A 27,084-nucleotide genomic window follows, 5' to 3' on the forward strand; every position below is an offset into this window, starting at 1 on the left:
CCCAGAGCCGGTCTGGACGATATGAAGAGGAAAAATTCTTGACCCTACCGGGACTAGAACTCTGACCTCCTCGGATGTCCAGCCCCGTACATATCGTATGATATAATGATTAAATGAATGATTATTTGAAAAGGGTGTGAATTGAAGCGGCCGTGGATGATTTTAAGTCAGTAGCCTGGTATTCGCTTTGAGGGACCTAGGAAGACCACAGAAAGTCTTGGTCAGAACAGCCGGTGTCCTGGCCGAGACGGAAACCGGGCACTTTTCGAATCCGTGTCAAAAGCGTTACCGATGGAGCCAGCTTGACCGGTCGGGTTGTATAAAAGACGGGAAACTTCTTGAGTAACTCAAGGACTAATAGCTTGTTGAAAGGAACTGTGTTCTGTGGTGAGAAGTCGTTATCTTGACCTTTCAAGATGGTGTTTCAAGTGTTTTGTTTACACAGTTAGAGGACGAAAATAACATTGTACACAGTTTCAAAAACGGAATCAGGTAAGACTAGGGGCTCCGCTGAGGAGAATATTTGGTCGGATTAAGCGAAAAGACGCAGCAATCTCCCACATCTTCTGGACAATGGCTGTAAGGTTGTCAGCCTTACGCGCCGGCCACACATTTCATCATCATCATCATCATCATCATCATCATCATCAGTAATCTGTCAAGACGACAGGTCCACAGTCTCTTCCAATTCCTCCACTTAATGCGATCTAGAGCTTTCTCCTTCAAATGACACTATCCTCTTCTGTTCCCAAGGTCATCCAGCATCTTCTTACTTCTTCTTCCTCGTCTTCTTGTTACTTCTATCCGCCCCTCTATCTTTCCTTCGATAATTTCTTTTAGAAGGCAGTTTCTGCGTAAAACATGACCAATCCAATTAGCCTTACGTTTTCTTATTTCGTGTAGGATATTCCTCTGCTCACTGACTCTGAACACTTCTTCATTTCTCACATAATCGGTCCAACTGATCTTCTCCAACACCACATTTCGAAACTTTCCAGAAACTTCCCCAGGAATATTCCTGGTACACATTTCTGTTAGAGGCTGAGTAGGCCTCAGGTCCATAGTGCCACTTTAAGGATTAGGTAAATTGAAAAATCCAACGACCTCGTCGGTAATGAACCCGCGACCTTCCGGCTTGTAGTATAGTTCTTCAACCAGCTACGCTACCGCGTGCCCCTTGATATTTTAATGTACTCATATAATAAACGAATTCTATGCTGTAGGGAGGCAGGATGGCTCAGTCGGTATAGCGATGGCCTACGGGCTGGCCGGCCTGGATTCGATTCTCGGAAAGGGCAAGAGATTTTTCTCTACTGCGCAATGTCTCGAGCGCCTCTGGAGCCCACATAGCATACTGCCTAACGAGCACCGGGAGCTCTTCCCAGGAGGTAAAGCGGCCAGGACGTGAAGCTTATCACTCCATCTTGTGCCGAGATCAGGAATTATCGAACTATACCTCCACTCCCCGATGCGTCGTCATGTGGTGGTGGTTAATTAGTTAATAGCAAGGATAAATTTACCTTTTTACCTTTTTCTATAGTATAGGGAAAGTAATTTAAGAGGGAAGCCCGAGTTAAGGGCAAAGGAATCGAAATTTGTTATCCCAGTGTGAAAGTGTGACAGGCCTCATGAAACATTTGTCTATTTATAGAAATATTTATATCCCTAAACTGTAAAGAAGATAAGTTCGGCGTTTATATTTTGTGCGAGTTCTGTTAGTCCGATCAAAAGTTCTGTTACTGGATCTATTGCGGTAGCGTAGCTGCTGGAGACACTATGCTACAAGCCGGAAGGTCTGAGTTCGATTCCCAATGAGGTCATAAGGTCTTTCTATTCACCTAATCCTTCCAGCCCCACTATGGCCCTGGTGTTTACTCAGCCTCTAATCTGTCTACAGTCTGTGGGACTCTAATGAGTCCCACGAATCTTGCTGGGAGTAAAGGACTGTCAGCGCGTAAGGCTGACAACCTCACCACCATCTGTGATCTGAGTGTCTAGAAAATGTGACAGCCTCGACGTCTCACAGCCCTATGGGCCTCCACAGCCTGTTACAGGGATAGGTTTACCTTTTACTGGATTTATTATAACTATACGAATGAATGGAAAGCGACTGTACGCAGGTGACTTATGAAGTGCCGTGTGCCGACTTCATTTTTCTGGCGTGAATGTGTCGTTTTCTGTCATTTATTGTAGATAATGTCTCTTTATTCAGACGTGTGTCCGTGATATAGTGAGTTGTGAAACGGCCGACGCGAGAAATCAAGTTTGTTCTTCAAGCTCTGTGCGAAATTGGGGAAGCTATGGAAATGATACAGTTACAGTTGGGAGTGAAACTTGAGTGTTTTATTTATCTTCATATATGACCGATATATCCGTTTAGTATGCTGTGCGTCCGACCGAGGTGTCGGAGTTCGAGTCCCGATATGGGCAAGATTTTTCTCCTCTCCACATTGTCCAAACCAGTTCTCGGGCCCACACAGTCTCGTATGTGATGGGTACCGGGGGCTATATTGCCGGGGGATAAAGCAGCCGGGGCATAGAGCTGACCGTTCACCTCCAACTAGTGCCAAGTTCAACGTCAATCTATACATCGTTTTGCCCATACGTCTTCATGGCGCAGTGCTTAAACAGTTAACAGGTGAATTTTATCTTCTGCGCGTCATTTTCTGTCAATCATAAGAGAATAACTGAGTTTCTACTGTAATATTTATAGCCCGGAGAAAGGAAGCTGTGCTCTACATACCCCAAAACTAGTTTTTACTAATGATCGGGTCCACTTTTCTCTAAGTAAAACTTCATTTAAAAAATCTGCATTTCTTTATTCTCTTTTTCTTTGTCTGTCGTACCCTGCCCTTCTAGTTAACGGTACTCAAGTTTTCTGTTTCATTGTCTGTTAGCCACGTGGTATAACTCACTGGGGAGCTTATCAAACTGTTACGGCTCTGTTCGCGTGGAATAACATGGATTTAGAGCCGAATTCATAACTCAATTAAAATTCTCGTGCCTTATTTCACATTACTTACTTATGGAGCCGAGCCCTTCTTGAGAAGCCGCCAGTTGTGCAGCTACTCAAGGATTTCACAGCATTTATGGAACCCTAAAGTCCATTACCATGTTCACAAGAGTCCTCCACTGGTCCCTATCCTGAGCCAGATCAATCCAATCCATACCATTCTTTCTCTAAGATCCATTTTAATATTGTCCACCCACCTACGCCGTGGTCTTCCTAGTGGTGTCTTTCCTTCTGACGTTCCAACCAATATCCTATATGCATTCCTCATCTCCCCCATTCGTGCTACATGTTCTTCCCAACTCTTCCTCCTTGACTTGATCATTCTAATTATACTTGGAGAATTTGTTTCATGTGCCTATAATAATTTTATTTTATTTTTTTTTCATTTTACATCGCCGTTTTGCTCTCTGTCCATGTACGTGATGTGCTCATACTGCAGCGTAACCTTTTCATAAAATTTTCATTGATCACGTTTATCCGCAGAAGTTTGGCCCCGCCCTTTCGGCAGCCATTATGTTCCATTGGCCCCTAGAGACCAGTTTCCTCTCCCATTTTCTTTGTACCTATACCCTTGTTACCCCCACTTCTTAATGTCGTGTCTTGAATAAGAAGCGAAACGTTAGTAGCTCGGTACAAGACTGCACTGCGTCACATCCCGGAAGTTATTAGTCTTCATGAGGAATTACTTAGACAGTTTTATTAGTTCGTTGATTTCAAACTAATAGTTGGTTGAGGCACTATGCTACAGGCCGGAATATCGCGGGTTCCATACCCAGTGAGGCCGTTGGATTTTTCAGTTGACCTAATCCTGCCAGCCGCACTGTAGTCCTGCGGTCGACTCAGCCTCTAACAGAAATGAGTACCAGGAACCTTCCTGGGTGTGATGGGCTGAAACCTCACCGCCATCTCTGAGCCGGTTGTCTAGAAAACGTTAGAGCCTCGACGTCTCACAACGCTAGTGGCCTGGACGGACAATTACAGGGATAGCTTTACCTTTAAGAAAGTTCCATATAAAACTGAAGTGCCCAACGTACGTAAATAAAGTAGCGTAGTTTGAAACTGAAGATGACTAGTTTTTGGCAGAAACGTGGTGTTCCCTAATGTATAATATTTAGTAAATTAACATTGTCACCATTAAATTATTACAGTTACTGGAGTAATATCGAGATTAATGTGGTCTGGTATATGACACCGTGTAGTGTGGTAGGTCTTTACAGAATTTTCGAAACAACCTCTTGCCTCTAACTTCAGGGTAGGACCGTGCCATAGATCGGGCTCTTAGTCGCCGGCTTCCCACCTCTGCGGCCCTGGTTCGAGCCCGGGTTAGGTCATGTAGGTTTTGTGTTAGACAGTGGCACTGGGGCAGGTTTTCTCCGAGTAACTAGGGTTTTCCCCTGCCAATTCTCACTCCACCGTGTGCTCCACAATCACCAATATCCATCATCTGGGGCTGGTACAGTAGGCCAAAAGAGTGACCGCAATACCAAGTGGACTCAGTCTCACCCCAGCAGTAAATAATGATAAAAAATTTCAGGGTGGAAGGCTGAATGATACCTGGACCAAGATCCTCTCTCCTCAGGTCAAGGTAGACGCAGCAGGTTATCTGAATGGTTGTTACAGACTACACAGTTCATCGTCCCCTTAGACCTCGAATATTACGTCATGTGTCGGTTGCATAGCTGTACGGTACTGAACGCTTCCTACCTGAGTAATTCTGTAAATGTCCTCTTCTCAGCTCTATCGCCTGTCCAGCTCTCGTCCCTCACACCGACTGACTGCGGATGTCGGTCAAGAGTAACGATCTTCTTTTTAAAAGTGGAGCAGTCAGGTGCTCAGTGTGATCCATAAACATGTTACCAGAGCAGTTCAATTAGTAACTTTCTTTCAAACGAGATGGTAAAACAGCGCCTGTAATTCTAAATGAAGAGCACCACGTGATATTGACGTTTCAGATGAATATCCTGCCACCGTGTTCACGATCTTCATAGAATAAGCCAAGCAAGCAACAAGCTACACACGTGTGTAAGCCTACATTCGATGATATTAAAGATATATGGGTCTTAATGTTGATACATACTACATAGATTTTTATGGAGTAGAGAAAATTAATTGAATGGTGCATTGTTGTGCCAGACAATGCATATAACGATTATGGGAACGAGGATTCGTCATCGGCAGGAAGTTTGTGACGTAGATCGTCACGTTATTGTTAGAAACTTAGCGTATTCTGGTTTCGGCGCTTCTGGTATTCATTCTCCAGGGGGAAATTCAAACAGAGGACTATTAAGGATGTGTTTGCTATATCTGCGGTAATGAACAGTTCTGTGTTCCGTATTCAGCGCCGTGTAGTTCGTGAACTGACATACTTTCACGCTTGTTTCTTACTCTGAATACTTTTCGACCCTGAGGATGGTGACGACTCATTCCTCCGAAGATTCGGTTGGCCTTCAACGGACTACACGGCGATATAATTCTTCAGCAAAGTCTTCTATACCGTAAGCTTGCCGAAACACCCAGGGTGCGCAATGCAAAGAACCTCAATAACACGGAGAATGACTGATGGAGAATTCTTGAAGGTCACAAACGTTAATATCTAGATAAATATAACTGTAGGAGGAGAAAGGTTGGTATGGTAATTATCTCGTTTCTGTTAAAGGCCATGCTGCCTAGGACATATCGCCTTTTATTATTTATTTGTACAGGATAAACTGCATTTCTATGACTAACAATTCTGGCATTTTAGAATTACATTCAGTTGCAAGACAAGAAGTTATTATAAAATCAAATTACAAAACTCGACTGGGCATAACACATTATTACTTTACCAACGCAGGGGAAGCGTGTCCAGGATATTTACTGTCCAACCGGTAGTATAGTCAGTTCGTGTATCTGTAAAGAAGAGAACATTACAAATCAATACATGGTTTGGAAATGTGAGGAATTGCCACACCAATTTTACTGATAAGTTTTATTATGATTTTATATATCCGCAGTGTATTCCAGACCAGTGATTCACACCTAGAGTTGTGCCTTAACGGTGTGCAAAGAAGGGCTGTAAGGCGGGTTGTAGGTTCTGAGGCCATAGGAGAAAATGGGTTTTCAATGTCAGCAAATTCAGCTAAAATAGTCATTTCTAGCTCACCTCTTCCGTAAGCACGTGTCGAAATTATTAATTCAGGTACTAAGGAGTTAGAGCTATTAGATTTCAATCATTTTGATGCTATCCTTCACCAAATAGAGAACGCCGTGCAGCATTTTCATTTTAATAACTTGAATTTTTTTCACATGTTTACTTTCATACTATCTAAGCTTTGTGTTCGTGTATCAGTAGTTACACGTATATCAGTAAAAAACTGAGGTCATGATATTTTTTAAAGCCAAAAAGGGAACATCACGCCGGAAAGCTTCAGAACTCTTAACATGAACGAGGAAATGTTGAGACAACTGCAGATCCACAAATTACGAAATTTATGGAAGAAGAAATAATATTTCGGGATGACCGTGTTGACAGTATGGGCTCAGACAGGATTCCGAAAAGGGTTCCTCTTCATCGGCCTGAAGGAACAGTAACTGTGAGAAGACTTCTCAAACGGTGGAATGGTTCTGTTTTGTAGTATCACAACAAGTCTCAGTAGGCAAGTTCCTGCAACGGATGGCAGTAGTAGGATCAATATTATTTGTGTGAGTTGAGATGGTCAAAGTCGGGAGCATTAAGAGAATAATCTTCCTTGATATGACGCCTTACAATTCTTCGTTAGATACGTGATGATAGTTTGGGGAAACTTGCTGCTTCCATCTTCACGGTAGAAGATAGAAGATTGAGGCGTGATGTGCCCCTGAAACAGTGGCACTGTCCCAAAAGACAATTTTCTTGACACAGGTTCCATCACCGGGATTCGATTATCAGCAGAAGCAGAGGGTTCTCCCTTCTATAGAGATTTATAACAAGATGACTGCACGTATTGGTGGCCGGAACTTCGCCTATCCCGACTGAAGTTTTGCATGGGGTCCCTGCAGGATCTTCCAGATACTTCCAATTCATCAATCATTTGCTGTCTTACCATTCGCCGCTATACAGTCTAGCTACAGACAGCCTCGTAGTGACCCACAGAAATAAAAGGCAACTTCTGAAGATTGTTCTTAGAGACGAAGCTTGTCGAATTACTGAATAAGTTCCGAATAATCCGAACCGAGGTGTACTTTGCCTGCTTTTGGTTGTGTATATTGAATTTCAACACACTGCCATTGCATTCAAAATCAAGATTAATTTACTGAAAGCTGAACAAACCTGAACATGAGGTGGAACACCCAGAACGTACAAGACACCATCAGCAATATCTTCAGGATTCAGGGATGGTAAGGTGTCCAAAAACTTTTGGGGAGGCATTTCTGTCCTCACCAGTCCAGGACTGACACTCTGTAACATTAAAAATTAGGTGAGCATTTAGAGTACAGTGGTTACTAAGCGTCCGTGTGCCATTTGCTTCAAGTTTCAAGAACTGTTCGATTTTATCCAGAGATTTTTTTTGCGCTTCTCAAAATAAAGATCTTTATATCACTAGAGAGAATTCACCGATTGGTATGTGTAATGCAGATACAGCGAACTTGTAAACGTTTAGATAAAGTTCATGTGGATAAAACGTAGTAATGTCAGTTCCGTAGATCCTTACACTTTGGAACATAGAGCTTCTGGGTTTCCTGTATCGCCTTCCTTTCTAAGCAGAACATTACAGCTCAAACATAACTCTTATCTGTTTCCACTCTCAGCTGAAAATGTTAGGATGACAACGTCAATTCGGTTACTTAACGAATGCCAGTCTGTGATACAGAGTGCTTATATTTACAATCCGGCAATTGAAGTGAGTTCAGAAAACCCGATGGCGTCATTAGAAATGAGAAATATATTTCATGTTTCCAAAATTTAGGACAAATTTAAGATAAGAATCCTTTCCGGTTTATACTCACGGTAACACGGATTTTGGACTTGAGGCTGACCAGTTCCCGTCGGAGTCCCTCTGTCAGCGCGGTGACCGCATGTTTGGTGGCCCCATACATGGCGAACATATCTCCTGGAGGTATATGGCCGAGGATGCTGGGTTGCAGAAGTAAAGTATAATGAGCTGTACGCAGATTGTGATGGCACATTATTTGTGAAGGTTCATTACCGTGTTCACAAGAGCCCTCCACTGGTCCCTATCTTCAGCCAGATCAACGCAGTAACCACACCACCCTATTCTGTTTCTCTAAGATCTGTTTTAACATTGTCCACCCACCTACGACTTGGTCTTCCAAGTCGTCTCTTTCCTTCTGGCTTTCCCTCCAATATCCCATATGCATTCCTCTTCTCCCTATTCGTGCTACATATCGTGCCCATCTCATGCTCCTTGACTTGATCATTCTAATTGTTCTAGGTGACGAGTACAAGTTATAAAGTTCCTCATTGTGCAGTTTTCTCCCACCTCCTCTCAGTTCATCTCTCTTGGATCGAAGTATTTTCCTCTGCACCCTTTTCTTAGACACCCTCAGTCTATGCTCTTCCCTTAATGTCAGGGACTATTTTTCACACCCATACAGAACCACAGACAAAATTATACTCTTGTATATTATACTTTCTGTGTTTTTAAGGGAGTAGATATAAGTTTCTTGACTGAATGGTAGCAAGCATTACGCGAATTTAGTCTCCTCTTAATTTCCTCCTGAATCAGATATTGAATTGTTTCTGTTGTTCCCAAATATCTGAACTGTGCCACATTTTCAAAACATCTGTTCCCTATCTTTGTCATTTTCTTTTTACCTGCATTTTGATGACGAGACAGTAACATATACTTAGTTTTCTCTGTGTTTACTTCTAGACCAACCTACTTACTTGCATCAATTAACGTTTCTGTGTTTTTCTTTATGGTATCTACATTATCACCCAGCTGATTCACATCATCAGCATAGACTAACAGTTGATGTGTTCCATTTAATTTCAGTCCCACCTGGTTTCCCTGGACCTTCCTATGGCATGTTCTAAAGCGAAATTGAAAAGCAGTGGCGATAAAGCATCTCTTTGTTTTAGACCATTCTGGATAGGAAGTTTATCAGACAAATGTTTACCTATACGGACTTCACTATACGTTTCGTTTAAACACATTTTAATCACCTTAACTAGTTCCATGGGTACCCCAAACTCTATCAGATTATTGCAAAATACTTCATTCCTAGCTTGAAATCTACAGATAGCTAATGTACTGTCTTATGGTACTCCCATTTTTAACGAAAGCAAAAATCTGATCAATAGTTGATCTGTTACGTCGAAACCCACACTCATGACCCCCCAATAATTTCATCTATATATGGACTTAACCTTGAGAGAAGAATATTGGATAAAATTTTGTATGTAGTTTGTAGGAGTGGTATACCACGATAATTACTACAGTCAGTTTTATCACCCTTCTTGTGAACTGGTGTAATAATAGGCTTCTTCAACTGATCAGATTTTTTTCCCTATTAAAAATAAAACTAATCTTACATAGCTTATGTGTCTAATGTAATATTTCACCTCCTGCTTGAATGCGTTCTGCAGCAATTTGACCACTTCCTGGAGATTTATACCTTTTCAACTTTAGAGTAGCAATTTCAGCCTCAGAAGGGCGAGGATCGGTCACTAACGGCTCAACTATATATATTTCCTTCTGCTTCGTCATGAGTGCAAAAAATACTGAACGCTTCTTGTACGTGGAAAGAAAAGCAGCAGTAACTTCTGCTCAATAAGATGCCTAAAGAGCCAGTTTCTATGGAAAAGAGCTGTATGTGTTGGTGCTTGAAACTTCGGTTGGCATGTTTGCAAGAGCAGAAGAAACTTCTAGTTCTTGTGAGGGAACATTTGTTCTGTCGAATGTGAGCGAAGTTTTCTAGCCTTTCCTATTAAAAACTCTTAGTAAGGGATTTAAGATTTTCACCGTGAGATGCCGGTATGGTCAGATGCAGTTGGAAACACGATTACCTGTGGATCGTGAACGATTTCGTACGACGTTACCTGTAGGCCAGTGAACATCTGAACTCGACTGACAAGAAAGGCAACTTAACTTACAATTCACAACATCTGCCTGACGCACCTGTTGATATGTATGATATGTCCATCGTCCACTCCTCTCTCCTTCATGGACTGGAGCGCTTCTTTGGTGCACACGCTGAGACCCAGCACGTTGAGGTCCAACATACCCTTAAGTTCTTCTGTTGGTGAACCTGGGAAAGAAAGATGCGAACGTTAAAGGTTTCTCATGTAACCACGCCGTAAATTCGCTCTGATTTATCACAATTAAATGAGCCACAGAAAAACGGGGATGAAGATATGAATTTACGACGGAATCAGAGATTATTCTGAAAGAGAACTGTGTTTTGGCGCGAAATGCCTTGTAGTCCGGCCACATCTGAGAACATAGTACTCATCACATTCACTGCTGTGAGATCCTAAAGCAAGCGTGGATTGTTTTCTTTGGCAAGGCTTCCAGAGCAGATCTAGACCCCACCCCATCTTTAGTTCTTTGGATACTGATGGTTTCTTCTTCAGGTGTAAAGTGGCGGAGGGTGGTGTTAGCTACTTACCTCCACTTTGTGCCGAGGTTCACAGTGTTTGGAGCCATACTTTCATTCTCTTATACATTTAATTGTTGAGTTAATTTATTCTCTGGGCATAACTAATTAAACCCTACTCAATGAATTTATGGGGGCTATGGGAGCTATCCCAGCTCCTGTGCGCCTTCATAATACAATTCTTAAATAAACAGCCCAACATGTTTAAAATAATGCATATAGGATATTGGTGGGAGAGCCAAAAGGAAAAAGGGAATTAGGAAGACCAAATCTTATGTGGATACATAATAATAAAATGGGTTCGTGTGGACTGGACTGATCTGGATTAAGATAGGGACCGATGGTGGACTCTTGTGGACACTACAATGAAAACTCGGGTTCCATAAGTGTTGGGATGTTCATGAGTGTCTGCACAACTGTCGACTTCTTAAGAAGGGCTCAGCTCCATGAAGTCAGTTTACATGTCTAAATTATCGACAGTTGCTATGGAGACTTACTAGTAAGAGGGGTAGTATACGCTACAGCAGCATTATTGACGAGGATGTCCACTCCTCCGAGATTGGCCTTGACCCACTTGAAGGCCGCCTGAACATCTGATTCCTTGGTGACGTCACATTTCACCGCATGCAGTTTGCCCTTCGCTGACTTGAGAGACTTGGCCAGTTCCTGAAACATGGCAGCAATCACTATTGAAAAAAAAAACAAAACAAAGAAGGGCCAATTTGCATTTACATGGCATTGGTTAAATCTGTATTGATATTTAATATCTTCAGGTTGCCTCTACAGTCTGTAGTGACTGAACGATGACCTCATCATTTGGCAGTTAATAACATGACATACACACAATGCCGTTGAAAATTGAAGAGGAAAATTTTGATTTTCTACATTAACCATCGCGTCACTACGTTCTTCAGCCCCTTCTGTGTTACTGTTTCCAGTCCCTCTTCTTTGGCAATCGTGTTCCCATTGCTCCTTCTCTTCCTTCACGTTAATGTAGTGTGGCTGTAGTTATATAGATACATCTGTTGGCAGTGCGAACATGCGCAGCAGATGGGGGTGGGCTCCAGTGACTGGAGACTGTGAATTTGGTCGGGATCCCACGGTTTCGCATGGGAGACGGGGGAAGTTATTTGACCACCTGTATAAGTATCAGTTGCTCAAGAGAGACAGTGTTCGTTTTGTGGGGGAGAAAAATGATTATTTGAAATTTTTACACAGTGGTTCAAAATTTGATTGCACAATAGTGTAAACTTATGTCAGACAAGTATAAATTATTACGAAAAGTTCCTTGTATTCGACTTTTTTCTTAGAGCATTTATCACTTCCACAAATTTGTTCTGTGATGTCCTCGTGTAACATCAGTGGAGTCACATCTGTCCCATCCTAACGGCGGCAACACCTGCAAAATTCCGTGTTTGCAGTTTATTAAGGGTTTATAGTGGACGGTGCGATGCACGTGTTTCTTTACGTAACCTCACAGAACGAAGTTTCCCGGTGCAAGATCGGGTGACCGAGGGGGCCGTGCAGTTGAACACGCTTCACCAGTACGTGTACTTACACTGGGGAAGGTCTGTTTTCTGGAACATTCTGTTTTTTCGCTTTGCCACGGCTGTGACACGTGGCAACGTTGTTGGCTTATAGCTTGCTGAATTCTGCCGAATTTAGAAAGATGTCTGTATGACATTATGATACTGGATATTATAAAAATATTCATACATACCTCGACTCTCTCGACTCTGCGTGCTAGTCCTGCCACCTTGAGCCCCTTCTTTGTCAGTTCTGCAGCGATGGCTGCTCCAATACCGCTGCTGGCTCCTGTCACCACGGCAACGCGACCTGACCAACGCTCCATTCTTCTGTATACAGTGTGTCCTGTAAGCATACGTTAACTGTATTTAGTAACAGTTGACGAGAGGACGCTGGAAGTTTTGTGGCGTCTTATAATGACGCTGCAACTTCCCTGTCTGTGTATACCCTTTCTTTGCTAGTAAACGGCTCGGTAAACACGTTCTCCCTGAAAAAAGGCTTGTTGGAGACGTCCTTCTCTATAAGCCCCATGTTATTTCAGTGGAAACTAAGTGATTATTTGTAGACCGCGCCATAGCTCAAGTGGTTAGTCGCTGGCGTCCCACCACGACGGTCCGGGTTCGATCACGGGTCTGGTCAAGTGGGATCTGTGGTGGACAGAGTGGTGCTGGGGCATGTTTTATCCGAGTACTTCGGTTTCCTCTGCCAATCTTCATTCCACCAAATTCTCCATCATCATAATCACCCGGGGCTGGCTATAATTGGCCAATCAGTGGCCGCCGTGCCGAGTGGAGGTAAATAGTTATTCCCACAAATTATTACTAACGTTATATTTCTCAAGCTGTACTGAAGTATGGCCATTTATTTGTATGTAAGAGTCTCCAATATGCGGCCGCACTGATGTGAGGAAATTAAACCTGTAAAGCATCATATTTATCCAGTGCAGATTTATCTCACGAGCCCTTTTTGATGAATCTAATAACGCTTTGGACGAGGGTTTGCAGTGCTGTAAATTTTTCTAACGTATAGTTTAAGTCTCGCAGAGTCACGATATTGATTTTTATTTTACACAAGATTTGTTTAATGTACAGCTAGATATCCGTGCTGTGATGTAGCTTCATGCGGACGTTCACGTGCTAGCTCCAAAGGATCGGTAGTTATCCCCACCCATACCGGAAATTACTGATAAATACGGCCGCTGCATGTCGTATTTTGCAAATAAATTACGATAACACATAATGAATGCTGCCATATTATGTACTGTTTACGTGCTTAACTAATTAACCACTACGGCGTGACGCATATGGGGAAGTGGATGTGTAGAGACACGTACGTATTATTTCATGTCGCCAATTCATACTTTCTCTTGCTGATTTTATTTCTGGTACCTTTTATTCCGCAAAATCTGAACACACACGTCTGTTAAGGATAGAGGTTGCACATCATCGGCCGTAACAATAACAATTTAAAAGACGCCTGAGAAATAGAAACAATTTAGAAAGAAAGTTACCACTGTGATATTATTTAATATTAGGTACACAAACACATTTCAGACACTCACACTCAGGAAAATTTCGTCACTCAGGAGTGAAGTTCTAACTCAGTAGCTCCAGGCGTGGTGAGCACGGTAGTGTAACGCGAAACTTGCTTTCAGCTGCCCTCCGTGAAGCAGACTGTTTAAAACAGGGTCCTTCATCTCTTATATACATACCGCCCTCTGATGGAATTCAGATACTGTTAACTAGGTCTATTCTCCTATACAACTTAAATGAAACATTCAACTTTATTGCAATGCAAGTCACGCTGTTACGCAAGCCAGGCTTGTCACCGCGTAAAATGCAAGTCAGCACTGCTCAGTCACTCATGGAGCTGAAACCTTCTTCAGAAGCCGTGAATTGTGCAACCACTCAAGAACTTCCCAGTATAGTATGGAACCCGAAGGTTCATTACCGCGTTCACAAGAGCCCTCTAATGAGTCAAATCGATCTAATTCATACCATTCCATCTTATGTCTCTAAGATCTGTCTTAATATTTTCCATCCACCTACGTCTTGGTCTTCTTAGTGGTCTCTTTTCTTCTGTCTTTCCCAGTAATATCTTAGGTCGATTCCTCTTCTCCACATTCGTGCTGCATGGTCTGCCGATCTAAACGTCTTTGACTTGAGCATTCTGACTATACTTTTCGAAGAGTAGAAGTTATGAAGCTTCTCATGATGTAGTTTCTCCAACCTCCCGTTGTTTCATCCCTTTTCCATCCAGATATTCTCCTCAGCAGTTTGCTTTCAAACACCCTTAGTCTTGATTCCTCCCCTAATGTCAGAGACCAAGTTTCACACCCATTTCTGTAGGTTCTGTATGGGCGAAAAAAAAAATACAAAAGTAACAGCAGGTATTACTCATCGGAAGGGAGTGATGTTGGATACCTTTCCTAACAGTGTGTTATTTTTGCCGCAATTCGCTACTGACACTTATGCCAAAGGCGGCAAGTTTCGGAAGGTGTTCCCGGCTTCAATTTCGTTGCAGCATCGGTTCACCTGACGGAGACCAAATCAAACTCTATGTATATATTCCAGAAACTCCGTGAGAGTGGTTGAACAACTCCCAGAGTCGAGATACACAAAAATGTTATCATTCCCGCCGGAACGGGAACCAAGAATGGCTGTGCTGGCGAGGCCCAGCAGTATTTCACCCGACACGAAAACCCGAAACGTTCCATGTGTACACCACGTAAAAACTGGACCCTTGTGTTTATTCTGATATTGGATCCTCACATCTTGAGGATGTGGGCAGTGTTGCCTACGTTTCGGAAGTAAATGCTGCCTCCATCTTCAGGGTCTAACTGCAACCATACCTCGTAGAAAATTTATGCGTACATGAACAACCTCCCTACTCAATTCGATCATGAACATAGAAACACCACGAACTTCCGAAACGTCTTAAACATTGCCCGCGTGCTCACAGTGTAAAGATGCAAGAGCAATATCAGCATGAACAACAGCCCACCCTGATAACTTGGGAGAGAGTCCATAGCGATCCTGCTAGACTCTGTATCTGCTCGGGATTTTTAAGCTTCCGCTGCGAATGAAGACAGAATTCCCTCGGACCGTGAGCCGCGTTAATATTGAGCTAGAAACCAACGTGTTGGAGACATATTGGGTACGGCTCGAAGTTCTCCGTGTAATTCTTGAATGTTATGGAGATATTTAAGGGACTCTGTCATGCTTCTTAAAATTTACTGTAATGAGTAAGATTTTGCAAGATGAAAAATCGTTCGTCATAACTGTGAAACTCGGTGTTCGAAGGAGAGAAGATAACACAAGAGTTATCTGTTGTGAGCAAACAGAACCGCAGAGGGGGCCCAACCACTCTCTGATACTGAGAAGGCTTTTTATCCTGTGCAAAAAACAGAACAGTATACACAAAATAATTTATCTCCATCACTGAAGACATCAAAAGGAAATAGAACACACTCGTACACCATTTGCATGCGTAAAACTCCCAGACCATGTGTGTACGTAATTAAAACAACGCAGACCCCCTGAATACCCACCCCTCTTCTTCGCGATGCATCGTCATAGGCCGTCAAAATTTTAATTCGATTTTAATTTCTGAGTTAGGTTTATATATTTTAAAATTCATATTCATATTTGTAATGAAATTTATATTTATGAACGCTAATATGGATTTATATTAGCAATAGAGTTCAATACGACTGCATGTTTCATGAAAATTTGCCTGACGATTACTAAGCTGGATCGAAACGTATGCATAACGCACAAATATACAAATATTAATATACGTGTAGTAATATTTGATTTTTTTATTACGAATTTGTTGTTTTGGCGAACTATGATAATACTATACATTAATACATAACAGGATACAAACAATAAAGATAATTCATACACGTCACAATATTTTCACGTAGCATCGAGTGATTCTCGACGGGTTTGCACTTGATATTGGATTTATTGACCACTTTAGCACGCAAAGCCTAATTGCGTACATATAATTGCAGCGCAAATGATGATTTCCACACGTTACAAGTCTTTTCCATCCCACAGTTTTCTTCACAAGTAGTTGCCTTGTAAGGGCTTTTAACAATAATTAGTTCTCTGCTTCCGGAGTCAAGTCTTCTGTGGACGTCGACTCCCTTCCAACCGTCTCTTTTCTTCATAGATTTGGTTTAGCTGCTCCAGTTATCTTCCTTGTAACTCCGCGGCAGGGACCGCATATAGAACACCGTCTGCAAACGTACGTATATTTTTGCATGCATATCCTTTGCCGCGGGAACATGTTTACCGAGCCGTTGCCGAGAAACGCCTCTGAACTACTTCGTTATCTCGCGGTCGGACAGATGTTTTAGGTACGGATGAAATTCACTCACTCACTCGTGGAGCTGAGCACCTTCTAGAGAAACTGCCAATTGTGCAACCACTCAAGAATTTTCCATGATTTTATGGAACCAGAACATCCTTTACCGTATTCACAAGAGCCCTCCACTTGTCCCTATCCCGAGCCAGATGAATCCAGTCCATACCACCCCATCCTATCTCTAATATCCATTTTGAGCATTGTCCACCCACCTACGTCCTAGTGGACTCATTTCTTGTGGCTTTCCCACCAATATCCTATATGCATTCCTCTTCTCCCCATTCGTGATACATGCCCTGCCCATATAATCCTCCTTGACTTGATCATTCTAATTATAATAGGCGAAGAGTACAAGTTATGAAGCTCATCGTTAAACAGTTTTCTCCCAGCCTCCTGTCACTTCATTGCCTAATCAATGTATCACATCACATAGTGCACAAAGTTAGGGGCCTTAATTACATCGAGAATGACTGATGGTGAATTTTTGAAGGTCACAAACGTTAATATCTAGATAAATATAACTGTAGGAGGGGAAAGGTTGGTATGGTAATTATCTCGTTTCTGTTAAAGGCCATGCTGCCTAGGAAATATCGTCTTTTATTATTTATTTGTACAGGATACAGTGAATTCTTATGATTAACAATTGTGACATTTTAGAATTACATTCAGTTGCAAGACAGGAGTTGTTACAGAATCAAATTACAAAAATCGGTTGGGCAAGTAACATATTATTACGTAATCAATCCCGACGCATCAACGCAGAGGAAGCGTGTCCAGGATATTTCAGATGTTCTGTCCAACTGGTATTATACTCAGTTCATGTATCTGTAAAGAAGAGAACATTACAAATCAATACGTCGTTTCGAAGACGTGAGAAATTACCGCACTAGTTTTATTGATGAGAACTTTTGTTATGACTTTCTATCCGCAGTGTCTTCCAGACCGGTGATTCACATGTAGGGTTGTGCCTCTCTGGTGGGTGAAGAGGGTTGTGGGAGGGCAGGCGGAGTGTGGGGCATGAGAAAATGGCAGGGAATGAATTTTCAATGTCGGACTCAGCTGAAATATTCATTTGTAGCTCAACTCTTCCTTAAGCACATGTCGGAATTATTATTTTAGGTACTAAGGAATTAGGGCTATTAGATTTCAATACATTTTGGTGCTGTCCATCACGAAATGGAGAACACCGTGCAGCATTTTCATTTTCATAACTTGAATGTTTTCTTCAATATTTTTTTTTATTACTAGCTAAGATTCCATTTGTATACTTGTATCAATAGCTACATTTATTTCAGTAAAAAGCTGAAGTCATGTTTTGTGGAGGGAAAAAGGGAGCATCATGCCAGAAAGCTTCAGATCCGCCGCCCTGTACCAACATGATCAGTTTCATAGTACCTATGGAGGACCGCAGGATACACCCATCCGGACCCTAACATGAAGCATGAAATGTTCAGACAACTGCAGATCAACAAAAATACTAAGTTTATAGACGAAGAAATAATATTTTGGAATGGCCATGCTGACAGTATGGGCTCAGACAGAATTCGGAAAAGTGTTACGTCATCGGCCTGAAGGAACAGTAACTGAGAAGACTTCTCAAACGGTGCAATGGTTCTGTTTTGTAGTATCACAACAGGTCTCAGTAGGCAACTTCCTGCAACGGATGGCAGTAGTAGGATCAATATTTTTTGTGTGACCCTAGATCTCTGTCAGTGAAGTGTGACTTGAGATGGTCAGCGCAGAGACCTTTAACATGACGCCAAAGAGATCTTCGTTAGATACGTAACGATAGTTTGGGGAAACTTGCTGCTTCCGTCATCACGGTAGAAGATAGAAGATTGAGGCATTTTATGCCCCTGAAACAGTGGCAGCGTCCCACAAGACAAGTTTCTTGACACAGGCTCCATTACCGGGATTCGATTACCAGCAGAAGCAGAGGGTTCTCCCTTCATCAGAGATTTATAACAAGATGACTGCACGTATTGGTGGCGATTAGTTGCAACCTCTGCCGGAAGTTCGCCTATCCCGATTAATCTTTGCATGGAGTCCCTGCAGGAAAATGCTGGCACCCTTTCTTTAAGTTCCTTCCAGTTCATCAGTCATTTGCTGTCCTACCATTCGCCGCTATACAGTCTAGCTACAGACAGCCTCGTAGAGTGACTCACAAAATAAACGGCAACTTCTGATGATGTTCTTATAGCTGAAGCTTGACGAATTACTGAATAAGTTCTGACTAATCCGAACTTTGCCTGCTTTTGGTTGTGTATATTGAACTTCAACACACCGCCTTTGCATTCAAAATAAAGATTAATTTACTGAAAGCTGAACAAACCTGAACATGAGGTGGAACACCCAGAACGTACAAAACGCCATCAGCAATATCCTCAGGGTTCAGGGAAGGGCAGGTGTCCAAAAACTTTTCGGGAGGCATTTCTGTCCTCACCAGTCCAGGACTGAGGCTCTGTAACATTAAGATTTACTATGTTTATGTAGAAAATGAACAATTATTGTACAATGGTTACTAAGCGTCTATGTTCCATGTGCTTCAAGTCTCAAGGACTGTTGCATTTTATCCAGAGGTTTTTTTGCGCTTTTCAAAATAAAGATCTTTATATCACTAGAGACAACTAACCGATTGGTATGTGTAATGCAGATACAGCGAACTTGAAATGTTTAGATAAAGTTCATGTGGATAAAACGTAGTAATGTCAGTTCCGTAGGTCCTTGCACTTTGGAACACAGAGCTTCTGGGTTTCCTGTATCTCCTTCCTTTCTAAGCAGAACATTACAGCATAAACATAACTCTTATCTGTTTCCATCCTCAGCTGACAATGTGAGGATAACTACAATTCGGTTAGTTATCGAATGCCAGTCTCGACGAGTGGTACAGCGTTCTATTTATAATCCGGCAGGTTACGTGAGTTCAGGAAACCCTATGGCGTCATTAGAAACGAGAAATATATTTCATGTTTCCAAAATTTCGGACAGCTATATTTAAGATAAAAATCATTTCAGGTTTATACTCACGGTGACACGGATTTTGGACTTGAGGTTGACCAGTTCTCGTCGGAGTCCCTCTGTCAGCGCTGTGACCGCGTGTTTGGAGGCAGAGAACATGGCGTAAAATTCTCGTGGAGGTACATGGCCACCAACGCTGTGGGTACAGAATTGATTTTTAAATTTATCCTCCTCTCCTCCGAGTTTGATTGCACGTTATTTGGAATGTAGTTACTATACCATCTGATGAAAGACCTACAACCATTAATCTGATTAGTTTCAGGAAACTGACTGACAGCCAACAGCCAGAATCATCTGTTGTATGCCAACTTGTAGCTTTGAAGCTACTCAAGAACTTCGCAACATTTTGTGGAGCTCGAAGGTTGCTTTCCCTGTTCACAACAGCCCTCCATTGGTCCCTGTCCTGAACCACATCGATCCAGTCCATACCATCCCATTCTATCTCTCCAAGATTCATTTTAATATTGTTTCCCCACGTACTTCTTGGTCTTCCTAGTGGTGTCTTTCCTTCTGTCTTTCCCACCAGTATTCTACATGGATTTCTCTTCACCCATTAGTTCTACATGCCCTGCCCTTCTCATCCTCTTCGATTTGATAATTCTGATTCTCCAACACCCTCATTCTATGTTCCTACCTTAATGTCAGAGACCAAATTTCATGCCCATACAGAACCACAGGCAGAATTATAGTTTTCTATATTCTGATTCTCTGCTTTTAGACAGCAGATGAGAAGACAGAATATTCTGGACGGAATAGAAGCAAGCATTACTTGAATTCACTTTACTCTTAATTTCCTCCTGAATCAGGTTTTGTTTTGTTTTGTTTTGTTATGTTATAGTCGTTCCAAAGTATTTGAACTGAGCCACATTTTCAAAACATCTGTTTCCTATTGTTATGTCATGAGATTGCGCTGCATTTTGTTGACGAGACAGCAACATATACTTAGTTTTCTTTGTGTTTACTTCTAGACCACCCTCATTACTTGCGTGAGTTAAAGTTTGTGTGTCTTCTACATGGTGTCTACGTATATTACGACCCAGTAGATCGACATCACCATCACAAATCCGCAAATCACCCAGTAGATTTACATATTCACGTTCCCGTGAAGACAGACAGAATGACAACTAACTGTTCAAGATGGTGGTCTCAGTTCGGTTCTCCCGGAGCTATAAAAGGGAGAACACGTGAGGACGCTCGGCAGAGTACATTTCGAGTTCGTTCGTAGTTGAGTCCTCATTCTTCAACAGAATTCATCCGGTAGAGATTCCTCGTTCGTCATTCGTCACAGTGCAAGAGAAGACACTCGTCCAGTAAGGAATTGAGCGAGTCTTAGGCATTCATTAATTGTTAGCTGTTATAATTGGTTGTAATTATAAATAAGTGGAAATAAATGCAATCATCCTATCCAGAACCCGTTATTGTGAGTCACGGAACCCCTTACACGTGACAATGTAATTGTAATTGGTAGTGTGCAGAAAATTATTGCGAATTCGGCTGTACATGTATAGATTTGCAGATTTTAAAGACAAAGAAGAGGAAAGGGTTGATGTCTAAGTCCACGGTAAGTTGCATACTGTGGTCAAAATGACTGCCGAGTAGATCTGATCGACATACAGAATAATACAATTGACTGAACAAGCTCATCCCAGTTTATCCGTACCACTTCACTAAATTGCCGCTGTTCTGTGCTTTGCAGGCAAGACGTGGAGAGAACTAGCCGTTACCCGAACAGAACTTCTGAAATCTGGGTGCCATGTACGTTACATCCGGTGTGTCACAGTAGCATCTCGTGGGATAACAAGAAAACTGAATCAACTTGAAAGTTATGGTAAGTAGCGATTATATTTTTGTGTATTTTACTTCAAGTTATAGTGCATATAATTTTTTCATTAATTTCATTTCCCCATTTTAGATATCGAATTAAGTTTTTAGTCCAAAGTGGTTTTAAAATGTCGAACGTTTTTATATATATTATGGCGGAAAGGCAAACGTCGGTGAACACAATATCTACACGGCGCCACATCCCCGAAGGCTTTCTTCATAGTCACCGCCGTGAAATCTCAGATCTTACATCCTGGAAATTAAGAATTCTGATTCATAACAATTTCGCAAATATGCTTTTCTAGCCTTTCCTTTTAAAAAATTCTTAGTAAAGGATTTAAGATTTTCACCGTGAGATGCCGGTATAGTCAGATGCAGTTGGAAACACGAGTACCTGTGGAACGTGAACGATTTCGTAGAACGTTACGTGTAGGCCAGTGAATATCTGAACTCGACTGACAAGAAAGGCAACTTAACTTACAATTCACAACATCTGCCTGACGCACCTGTTGATATGTATGATATGCCCATCGTCCACTCCTCTCTCCTTCATGGACTGGAGCGCTTCTTTGGTGCACACGCTGAGACCCAGCACGTTCAAATCCAACATACGTTTAAGTTCTTCTGTTGATCCACCTGGGATAGAAAGATGCGAACGTTAAAGGTTTTACATGTCGCTACGCCATAATTTCACCCTGGCCTATAAGACTTAAATGAGCCACGGAGAGCGAAGTTGGAAATACGAAATTAATACGGAATCAGAGATTATTCTGAAAGAGAACTGTGTTTTGGCGTATAATGCCTTGTAGTCCGGTCACATCTGAGAACACAGTACTCATCACATTCACTGCTGTGATATCCTAAAGCAAGCGTGGATTGTTCTCATTGGCAAGGCTTCCAGAGCAGATCTAGACCCCACCCCATCTTTAGTTCTTTGGATACTGATGGTTTCTTCTTCAGGTGTAAAGTGGCGGAGGGTGGTGTTAGCTACTTACCTCCACTTTGTGCCGAGGTTCACAGTGTTTGGAGCCATACTTTCACTCCCTTATGCACTTCATTGTTAAGATAATTTATTGTCTGGGCTTAATTAATTAAACCCTACGCAATGAATATATCGGCGAGTGGATGTACTGATCTACTCATTCTTAGCCTCGAACTAGATTGATATGACTGACCGTGTTGGCGTCATAATTTTGGAAAAAGGTGTTTTTTTTTGTCTGAGCGTATGAGGCTTGATGGGCCCTAGAGGCGGTCTGTACGCTGTGCGGAACAATATGTATATATACTTGCGGGCAATAGAACCTCGAATACAGTAACTATACTAACTGAGCTATCCCAGCTTCTGTATGCCTTAATAATATAATGCTTAATTAAGCAAGAGAACGTGTTTAAAATAATGCATATAGGATACTGGTGAGAACGCCAAAAAGCGAGAGACCACTAGGAAGACCAAGGCGTGAATGGGTTATATTATAATGCACCCTAAGAGATCTGTATTTAAAGGTGGTATGGACTACATTGATCTGGGTAAGGATAGGGACCAGTGTTGGACTCTTGTGAACACGGTAATGAACCTTCGGGTTCCATGAAGTTTTGGTATGTTCTTGACTCTCTGCACAACTGGCGACTTCTCAAGAAGGACTCAGCTCCATGAAGTCAGATTGCATGTCTGATTTCTTGACAGTTGCTATGGAGACTTACTAGAAAGAGAGGTATCATACGCCACAGCGGCATTGTTGACTAGGATGTCTACTCCTCCGAGATTGGCCTTGACCCACTTGAAGGCCGCCTGAACATCTGTTTCCTTGCTGACGTCACATTTCACCGCATGCAGTTTGCCCTTCGCTGACTTGAGAGACTTGGACAGTTCCTGAAACATGGCAGCCATCGCTATTAAAAAAAAAAAAAAAGGAAAAAAGGAGGACCAAGTTGCATTTACATGGCTAGGTTAAATCTGTCTTAATATTTAATATATTCAGATTTCCTCTACAGTCTGTAGTGACTGAACGAAGACCTCTTAATTTGCAGTTAATAACATGACATAACACGCAATGCCGTTGAATATTGAAGAGGAATTTTTTTTATTCTCTACATTAACCATCGCGTCACTACGTACTTCAGTCCCGTCTGTCTTACTGTTTCCAGCCCGTTTTATTTGGCAGTCGTGTTCCCATTCCTGCCTCCGTTTCTTCCTTCCTTCCTTCCTTCCTTCCTTCCTTCCTTCCTTCATGTTAATACAGAGTGGCTTTAGTTATATAGGTACATCTGTTGGCAGTGCGATCATGCGCAGCAGATGGGGGTGGGCTCCAGTGACTGGAGACTGTGAATTTGGTCGGGAACCTCACGGTTTCGCATAGGAGACGGAGAAGTTATTTGACCAGCTGTATAAGTATCAGTTGCTCAAGAAAATCAGTGTTCGTTTTGTGGGGTAGAATCATATGGATATTTAAAATTTATACACAATGGTTCCAAATTTAATTGCACAATAGTGTAACCTTATGTCAGACAAGTATACATTATTAAACAGGAAAGGTGCCTTGTATTCGACTTTTTTCTTAGTGCCTTTTTTCATTTACACAAATTTGCTCTGTGGTGTCCTCGTGTAACATCAGTGGAGTCACATCTGCCCCATCCTTACGGCGGCAACACCTGCAAAATTCCGTGTTTGCGGTAATGTCGGGTGACCGAGGGGGCCGTGTAGTTGATCACGCTTCGCCAATACGTATACTTACACTGGGGAAGGGCCGCGCCATAGCTCAAGCGGCGGCCCGGGTTCGATTCCGGGTCTGATAAAGTGGGATTTGTGGTAGACACAGTGGCGCTGGGGCAGGTTTTTTCCGAGTACTTCGGTTTTCCCTGCCAATCTTCGTTCCACCAATTCCTCCACAGGCCATAGGCCAGAAGTGGCCGCAGTACAAGGGACTTAGTCCCACCCCACTAGCAATAAAGAAATATACTGTGGAAGGTCTTCGTCCTTGAGCATTCTGGCAACAGTGTTTGTCTCATAGCTTGCTGAGTTCGACCGAATTTAGAAAGATGTTTGTATGACATTATGATACTGGGTATGATAAGTAATTCATACATACCTCGACTCTCTCGACTCTGCGTGCCAGTCCGGCCACCTTGAGCCCCTTCTTGGTCAATTCTGCAGCGATGGCTGCTCCAATACCGCTGCTGGCTCCTGTCACCACGGCAACGCGACCTGACCAACGCTCCATTCTTCTGTACACAGTATGTCCTGTAAGCACACGTTCCCTGTATTTAGTAACAGTTGTCGCGAGCACTCTGCAGATTTTGTGGCGCCTCAGTCTACATCGTGACGCGCCCGAGTGAGCTGCTCTAGACTTGTATTCAGGATGTCCTTGGTTCAAATCTCGGTCTAGACACAAACTCTCATGCGGAAATGTTACATGGTTTTCCTCAGGCCATCTAATCAATTTCCTCGATTATGCCACTACCCTTTACTTCCATATAACTGTTGGCAGTACCATAAAGTAACACAAAAGGAAGTTATTGTCAGCACCAACTGAAGTCCTCATGCCCTCATTCACAGTTTCATATTGCGCAATATAGGCAACCTTCAATATACTGCATTTGTATTTACCATATGTAAATATCGTATTGTTTATGTTTCAAATTTCATTTTTTGGCATATTTATCTTATTTTGAAAATGTAAAACTACTCTTATGAGATCATATTGATGTCTGTGTGCTGTACCACTTGGCCTTAGCAAATGAATGTCTGATCTGATTTCTATGAAATTTATTATGTGTGTCACGGCACCTTAGCCCATCTCAGCAGCGTACCTCATAAATCCCTCCCATCAGTCTGTGTCTCTGCATGGGTATCCCCCTATTGCTGATAGGAACTGCTCGGTAACCACGTTCTGGCTCCAACGAAGGATTGCTGGAGGCGTCCTTGTTATGAAGCCCCCATGTTATTTCAATGAAAATTAAGTGATTAGGTACTCCCACAAATTCTTACTAACGTTATATTTCTCGAACTGTATCAAAGTTTGACCATTTATTTGTATGTAACCGTCTCCATTATGGGGTCGCAATGACGTGAGGAAATTAAACCTGTAAAGTATCATATTTATCCAGTGCAGATTTATCTGACGAGGCCTTTTTGAGGAATCTAATCACGTGTTGGACGAGGGTCTTCTGTGCTGTAAATTTTTGAAACGTAATCTGCAAGTTTCGCACTGTCACGATGTTGATTTTCTATTACATAAAATGTCCTGCTTGATTTCAATGCCATGATCTAGCTCCATGAAGAAGTTCACACGCTACTTTCAACGGTTCGTTATTTATCCCCATCAAAACCGGAAATCACTCATAAATCACTCATTAAACAGTACGCCATGACGCATATGGGGAAGTGGATGTGTAGAGACCCGTATTCCTGACATTGTGAGAAGATGGAGTTGAGTGGTCAGCTTCAAGGCTCGGCCGACTTACCTTTGGGGAAGGACCCAGGAAGATGAGAGTCTGGGTGGACCCCAGAACCGGTCTGAACGACCTTTAGAGGAGAGAAACCTTGCCCCTACAGAGACTCGAAACCGACCTCTCTGTCGTCCCGTCAGCAGCCTGTCGGTATACCGACTGCGCCACCCAGGCTTATCTCTTATCAGTCAAGTATCGTGATCTTGCGTTTAGTTTCTCTAGTGTCACTAGTAATGAAATAAATTGAAAGTTACAACGGTCGAGTGGAATCGGTTGGTACGTATTATTTCATGTCACCAATTCATACTTTCTCTTGGTGATTTTATTCCTGGTACCTTTCATTCCGGAAAATCTTAACTCGCACGTCTGTTAAGGATAGAGGTCGCCTGACAAACAGAAACATACGATCTAGAAAGAAAATTATCACGTTGATATTTAATGTTATGTACACACATCAAACTCATTTCGGACACTCACACTCAGGAAAATTTCGACACTCAGGAGTGAAGTTCTAACTCAGTAGGTCCAGGCGTGGTGAGCACGGCAATGTAACGCGAAACCTGCCTTCAGCTGCCCTCGGGTGATGCAGACTCCGCTTAAACCAGCGTCCATCATCTGTTATATACATACCGCCCTCTGAACGAATACAGATACTGTTAAGTAGGTCTATTCACGGATGCAACGTAAATGAAACATTCAACTTTATTGCAATGCAAGTCACGCTGTTACGCAAGGCAGGCTTGTCGCCGCGTAAACGGTAAGTCATCACTGCTCACTCAATCATGGAGCTGAAACCTACTTCAGAAGCCGTGAATTGTGCAACCACTCAAGAACTTCCCAGTATAGTATGGAACCCGAAAGTTCATTACCGCGTTCACAAGAGCCCTCTACTGGTCCCTGTCCTGAGTCAAATCAATCCAATCCATACCATTCCATCCTATGTCTCTAAGATCTGTCTTAATATTGTCCATCCACCTACGTCTTGGTCTTCCTAGTGGTCTGTCTTCTTCTGCCTTTCCCAACAATATCCCATGTGCATTCTTCTTCTCCCCATTCGTGCTGCACGCCCTGCCGATCTAAATGTCTTTGACTTGACCATTCTGACTATACTTTTCGAAGAGTAGAAGTTATGAAGCTTCTCATGATGTAGTTTCTCCAACCTCCCGTTGTTTCATCCCTTTTCCATCCAGATATTCTCCTCAGCAGTTTGCTTTCAAACACCCTTAGTCTTGATTCCTCCCCTAATGTCAGAGACCAAGTTTCACACCCATTTCTGTAGGTTCTGTATGGGCGAAAAAAAAAATACA

General features: G+C 42.3%; 2 protein-coding genes across 2 annotated transcripts; both read right to left on the reverse strand.

The window, feature by feature from the left end:
• Positions 1-5,676: 5,676 nt before the first annotated feature.
• LOC111868325 (farnesol dehydrogenase) lies at positions 5,677-13,787 on the reverse strand. The gene is made up of 7 exons (XM_023858878.1): positions 13,680-13,787; positions 12,312-12,463; positions 11,089-11,257; positions 10,114-10,243; positions 7,979-8,105; positions 7,302-7,430; positions 5,677-5,902 (listed from the first exon to the last, which is right to left on the reverse strand). Exons 2-7 carry the CDS (start codon positions 12,441-12,443, stop codon positions 5,867-5,869), a joined length of 723 nt encoding a protein of 240 aa, XP_023714646.1. The 5' UTR covers positions 12,444-12,463; positions 13,680-13,787; the 3' UTR covers positions 5,677-5,866.
• Positions 13,788-17,069: 3,282 nt separating this feature from the next.
• Positions 17,070-26,374, reverse strand: LOC111868324 (farnesol dehydrogenase). Its single transcript, XM_023858877.2, has 7 exons — positions 26,255-26,374; positions 24,418-24,569; positions 23,033-23,201; positions 21,838-21,967; positions 19,520-19,646; positions 18,825-18,953; positions 17,070-17,317 (listed from the first exon to the last, which is right to left on the reverse strand). The coding sequence occupies exons 2-7, from the start codon at positions 24,547-24,549 to the stop codon at positions 17,276-17,278; spliced, it is 729 nt and encodes a 242-aa protein (XP_023714645.1). The 5' UTR covers positions 24,550-24,569; positions 26,255-26,374; the 3' UTR covers positions 17,070-17,275.
• Between the last annotated feature and the right edge of the window lie 710 nt (positions 26,375-27,084).

Source organism: Cryptotermes secundus, unplaced genomic scaffold, assembly GCF_002891405.2.
Source record: "Cryptotermes secundus unplaced genomic scaffold, Csec_1.0 scaffold1368, whole genome shotgun sequence".
NCBI lineage: Eukaryota > Metazoa > Arthropoda > Insecta > Blattodea > Kalotermitidae > Cryptotermes > Cryptotermes secundus.